Below are 6,319 nucleotides of genomic sequence, written 5' to 3' on the forward strand. Positions count from 1 at the left end.
TATTTAATTTTAATATTACTTTTGATATTTTTATTTAATTAGATGAATTATTTTAATTATCATCCATTATAATTGACACATATTTATTATTAAATTTATATTGACGGACGGCCTAACTCAAATCTTCTCCAAAAATCTACTTTACCTTGGAACGGACGGACAGCCTCCCCGCAATGTGCTTACCTTAAATTCAGGACAGCCTGACCCAAAATTTCTCCCACAGAGTAATGGGAAAGCCCGTATTTTCCGACATCAATGGCGGCACACGTGTCGATCGAAAATGGTCTTGCTACAGATTAATGTAAGGCCTTTTATTCACGCGTGCGTCAATTTTCCCTCACTCCCTCCCTCGGAGCACTCTTCTTGACCAGATATCTTGCTTCTTACTCTTCCTCACATTCTTTGAGAGCCAAAGCCGGAACCTTTGGGTGCCTCCCATGTCCAAAGAGCCGCTGCTTCCAACCTCCGCTGTCGCCGGCGCCGGCGCCACCGTGCCACAGGCCTGGCGGCGAAGCCTTCCCTCTTCCAACTCCTGCCCGCCTCTCTGCCCTCTTCCTGAACACGACGAGGTTTCCATCCCCCTCTCCCCTTCCACCATCAAAGACCGCATCATCTTCGGCCCTTCCCCTTCCCCCACCGATCCACTCTACGGAAATCTAAACCTAATCCCCTCAGCTTCCCCTCCTTCTTCCCCTTCCCCCTCCCCCCCTTCCCTCACCATCTCTGATTCCACCGCCGTCGTTAACGGCGACGTCGACGGCGCCTCCGATGTGCGATGGCCAGGCGATCCCCTCTTCTGCAAAGAGGCTCGAAGTTACTTCCATCGCGCCCGTACGGCCCCTGCCATGTCCACCATCGACAACCTCGCGAACGACCACGACACCCACCGCCAATCTTCTGCTGACAGCCGTGAATCGCCTATTGTTCGAAACGCCTTCGTCCTCCTCACTGCATACCTTGTTTTCGGCGTTCTGGTATACTCCCTTAACCGTTCGGATTTCGAAGCATCAGAGACCCACCCGGTCGTTGACGCCCTCTATTTCTGCATCGTGACCATGTGCACAATTGGCTACGGTGACATCACACCGTCCTCAACAACCTCCAAAATATTCTCCATCGCATTCGTTCTCATTGGTTTCGGCTTCATCGACATCCTCCTCTCCGCGATGATATCTTATGTGCTTGACGTGCAGGAGCACCATCTTCTCGATGCTGCGAAGCATCGAGCTCATGGGAGTAAGTTAGACGCCCCATCCTACGTCGTCGATTTGAAGAAGGGGCGGATGCGAATCCGGCTCAAGGTTGGACTGGCGCTTGGAGTCGTCGTTCTCTGCATTTGCGTCGGTGTGGCGTTCCTACGATTGGTTGAGAAATTGAGCTGGCTTGATGCTTTTTACCTTTCAGTGATGTCGGTGACCACCGTGGGGTATGGAGATAGGGCTTTTAAGACCATGGGAGGGCGGATGTTTGCCTCCATATGGCTGCTGGTGTCTACACTCGCGGTGGCGCGGGCTTTTCTCTATCTGGTGGAGGCGAGGATGGATAAGCGGCACAGGGCGATGGCTAAGTGGGTACTTGCGAGGAACTTGACTGTTTCAGAGTTTCTTGAGGCTGATATTGATAACAATGGCTTTGTGAGGTCTGACCTTCCCATCCTCTGCTCTATTTTTTATACCTGCTTCGTTTTTTTTCCTGTTTCCATATCGTAATTTGGTATTGGCTTCAGGATAGCTTAATTCGAATTTATTGTTTGAGTATTGATCTTTTCGTACCAAATAGAGGTTTTGTAAGGTTTTCTTGAAGGTAGAAGAGCCAGAAAGAGTGTTCTATTATATTCGTGTAATGAATCCTATGTGATATGTTCAAAACCTTTTATTTCTAAATCAATGGTTATACATGTTATTGATGTAGCTAGGCGCACTCTTATTAGTTCTATGGAATGGCAGGCTGAGGTTTTGTTTGGGATGGCTTTCTTATTGCTTCTTAAAATAGCTTTTTAGTACAAAAATTAAAAAGTTGCTTTAAGAAACAGTAAAAAAAGTCGGCCCAGCCTAGTAGCAAAGTGTAAACGTTTGGAATTAGTTAAATTTGATTGTTATCGGTGGACTCATTTAGGATTCGTTTGGGACAACTTTCTTTTTGCTTCTTAAAACAGCTTTTTAGTATAAAAATTTTATTTTTTGTACTAAAAAGCTGCTTTATGAAGTTGTAAGAAAGTCATCCCAAACGAAACCTTAGTTGCTTGAAGATATAAAACAGATTTTTAGAAAGTTATATTTTTCTTTTCTGTGAAATTTGAATCATCACATTTGAGTGATTTTGGAATTGATTTTGAAGTTTACAATAAAAAATTATTGCGAACTGCAGCCAACCCAATGACAAAATCTAATAAATTTGTCACTTTTCAAAGCATAAATTCTAACTTACAGCAACCAAGTGAGAAATACCAGGTTTAATTTGCCTTCACCTTGTTGCCAGGGCATTTTGTATTTTTTGATAGGAATTTTACTTTTGTGCCAAGTCTTTGCTATGTTATATAGGGAATTGTCATATCAATAGGTTTTATGCTGGAGAGTCTTAAGTTCTGCTATATGCTGCAATGCTTTTTCAGTAAGATATGTGGCTTTAGGTGACGCAGTTTCCATCTGGACCTCATTCAATATTGATAAACCATGATCTATGGCTGTCGGAAGCTAAGGAGGGCTGCAATCTGAATGTTTGCTAGTGATTCTTTAGGACTGATTAGACTAGGAAGGTAAAGATGGATTTCCAACTTTCTTTGCTGGGGTAAACTGACAAGACTTGTTGAAATGGAGTTGATTGTGGTAATTCTATAGGAATAAATGTATAAATAATTCTGTATGACCTTTCACCTATTTGAAGGATGTTAGGCTGAAATATAGTTTAAGTTGTTATGCTTTGTCTTCTTTTACTTGTCGTTGAAAATGTTTATGAATTAATACAACAACAACAACAACATCATCAAGCCTTCATCCCATTATGACGGGTTGGGTACATGAATCTTTTTTCTCCATTGTGTCATGGTAAAAGTCAAATTCTTATTTAAATCTAATAAAGAAATGTCATTTCTAATATTTTCTAACCAAGTCTTTTTAGGTCTACCTCTATCTCTCTTAACATAAGTCAAATCTAACACATCTACTTTCTTAACCGGGTCATCAGAAGGCCGCCGTTTTATGTGACCAAATCATCTAAGGCGACTCTCTCTAATCTTATCTTCCATTGGAGCTATACCAAACTTTTTACGTATGTGCTCATTATGTATCCCGTCTCTAAGAATAAAACCACTCATCCACCTAAGCATCCTCATCTACTATATTTAGTTTTATATCTACTCAAACGAAAGCCTTTAGACTCTAAGGTTGACCTCCATAATTCAAGTTTTTTTTAAAAAAAGAAAAACTATTGACTTTATCACTAGTTGAAAGAACTCATTAAGACATGATGTCTTGATTCTCAAGAGTTTCTCACATAGAACATCAGTAGAATATCATATGCCTGAGCTTGTAAATTTACGATAAAATTGCATCATTTTTTAGAGAAGCATTCTGTCTTATAATTTTTGCCAATTTTTGGAAATCCTTCACTGGTTTCAGTTATAAATTGCTTTTGTTCATTTCAGTGAACTTGTTTTTCAAGATAAACGGGTTGTTCTATTTGATGTGAAGTTGACGCTTTTATTGTTTACTCCATAAATGAAAATGGGTTTTAGTTTTCAATCGTTGATTGATACTATGATTAACGTCATTATTGAACTAATTTATATCTTGTTGTCATATATAATCTTATCATTTATACACTGGCTATTTCTCTATTTCTTGCAATGGTAAAATTTTCTTGAAAGCTTCCAAAACAAAATCCTCAAGGCATGCTCAGTAAGGATCACTCTTTCCTTTTTCTCTAAAATGGAAAATGTCACCTGCATTTTTTCTTACGTTTTTATTGGAATATTGAGCCTTTTCCTCTTCTTGAACCATTATGACTTATCTGGCAGATTCAAAATTACTCTGCTGGTGCTACTGTCCATACCATTATCATACACGAATTTTACCCGAGACAAAGTATTGGAAGATAATCAAATTTACATAATATTTTGACGGGCAGTGTGATTAAATTAAGCCAAGAATAAGCCTTCAAATTACAAGTTTATTTTAATATAGATACCAATTAGGAGTGCAAACGAGTTGAGTCGAGCTCAAGTCAGAGTGTGTTCGAGCTGAGCTCGAGCTTAACTCGAGTATGGCTCAAAAGTCGAGCTCTAACTCGACTCGGCATGGGAAAATGAGCTCGTCAAGCCGCACTTTGAGGCTATTAATGAGCCCCGCGTCAACTCCTGTGTCATCCGCGTCTTCCCACTGGCACAAGCCTCGCGTCGTCCGCCTACATCGTCCGCACATTAACTAGCCCCGCGCCGTCCCTTGCATCGTCTACCCGCGACTTCCCGCCGGCACAAGCCCCATGTCCGCCGGCACAAGCCTCGTGTCCGAAGTCCAAACGAGCCGAGGTTTTCATTTTCCCGCGTTTTCATTTTCGTAGCGTCCGCGTCTTCCCGCTTGCATCGTTTTCATTTTCCTTCCGCTGTAATGCGAGCTCGATAAACTCGACTCATCGAAGTCAAGCTCATTATGCCGTCATGTTCGAGCTCGACTCGCGAGCTCGATAAGCTCGACTCATCGGGCCTAAGCCGGCTCGCGAACTGACTTGACTCGGTTGCAACCCTAATATCAATATCCGTTTGAATTGTGTTATGAGATTTGTGGGATGAAGTTTTGCTATAGATGTCGCCAATATTTGTGAGAATTACGTTGAGATTTGTTGAAGCGATAGCTTTCTTTTCTGTCTGTATATCGGTGACTCGTGATTGTCATGCTTTTATTTGGCATTCTTATTTCTATCTATTATCTTGAGGTGCAAGTTGGTCAAACAGACAGATTACAAAAATTTATATTTATAAATGCTGAAGATAAGTATTTATAACTATTATTCATCTCCAACGGAACTCTATTTTTCTTTTTTCGCACGCTTCTCTGTGAAGATAAAAATCTCTCTCCTATTTCGCGCCCTCCCTGAGAAGCTAAGTATAGTGCAAAGGTAATCACTTTTTTTGGCGTAGGTGAACAATCCGACGCCAATATGGCGTCGCACTGTTCACCTACCGATTTTTTGCGTGAGATTTGAAATTCGAATGCAGCGATTCGCAGATGACATACAATTATATACAGTTCGGTTGGAGATAATCTTAGTACTGTTTTAATTCCTACACTTCTATCTTTGCAATCCACTTGTTCAAATATTTATCAGAAAAACCGTAACTATTTGCAGTAAAATTTTCTATATTCTTAACAGCAAGTCTGAGTTCGTTGTGTACAAGCTCAAGGAGATGGGGAAGGTTGCAGAGAAGGATATCCTGCAGATCTGCGACCAATTTGACAAGCTAGACAATGGAAATTGTGGGAAGATTACACTTTTTGATCTCATCGAGAACAATAAAACGTGTAATTCCTTGAGCCAGGACATAAAGAGATAGCCAAATTCTTCACATCTTTTCAAAAATGTTGCAGAGAATATAGTCTGCACATTTTTGTCTTAGATTCTTTCAATTTCTGTACTTATTTTGTGAATAGTCTGGACGATAATCATTAAGGATGGATGGAAACAATATGGAAGGCCAAGGGCTTAATAGCATAAATTTTTTTTTTTCGTTATCTTTTATGTTTTTATTTTATCTCTTGCAAATTGATTGCAAAGTAAGGTCATGAAGGCTAAAGGCTCTATCAGAATATATTTTAGTTTACAAATGCGTGTAAATAAGTTGAGCCGAGTTCAAGTCACGTCTGACTTCAGCTTGATTAATTAATTCAGTTCGAGCTCGGGTATTATTCTATGAGTTAGAGCCTGGTCGTTTATTATAAAAGAGAGAATAATTATGATTTAAGTCATTATTATAATAAAATGATTTAAATAATGAGAAATTAGAAGAAACTAATAATTTAATATAAAAAATAAGATATAATTTTTAAATATTTTAAGTAATTATGTACTTAAAAATTCTGAATGTTAATATATTTAAACGAGCTGGCTCATGAGCTAATGAATCGATTCAAGGCTAATATATTCAAGCTTGACTCGTTAGTTCATCGAGTTTGGCTAACGAGTCATTTATCGAGTCAAACTCGAGCGGGCTCACGAGTTGGCTACACCCCAAACATGGAGAAATTATTTTATGCGGACGTCGGGCGCAATTCTACATCCGAATGCCGTTGTATTGAGCGGTACCGAGCAAAATCGAGTCGCGGTA

At 40.0% G+C, this 6,319-nt stretch overlaps 1 protein-coding gene across 1 annotated transcript; it reads left to right on the top strand.

Moving 5' to 3' along the window:
- The first annotated feature begins 221 nt into the window (after window positions 1-221).
- Window positions 222-5,721, top strand: LOC110106922 (two-pore potassium channel 3). Its single transcript, XM_020837014.2, has 2 exons — window positions 222-1,639; window positions 5,368-5,721. The coding sequence occupies exons 1-2, from the start codon at window positions 438-440 to the stop codon at window positions 5,546-5,548; spliced, it is 1,383 nt and encodes a 460-aa protein (XP_020692673.1). The 5' UTR covers window positions 222-437; the 3' UTR covers window positions 5,549-5,721.
- The last annotated feature ends 598 nt before the right edge of the window (window positions 5,722-6,319 follow it).

The sequence above is a fragment of the Dendrobium catenatum genome, unplaced genomic scaffold, assembly GCF_001605985.2.
Source record: "Dendrobium catenatum unplaced genomic scaffold, ASM160598v2 fragScaff_scaffold_1177, whole genome shotgun sequence".
Classification (NCBI taxonomy): domain Eukaryota; kingdom Viridiplantae; phylum Streptophyta; class Magnoliopsida; order Asparagales; family Orchidaceae; genus Dendrobium; species Dendrobium catenatum.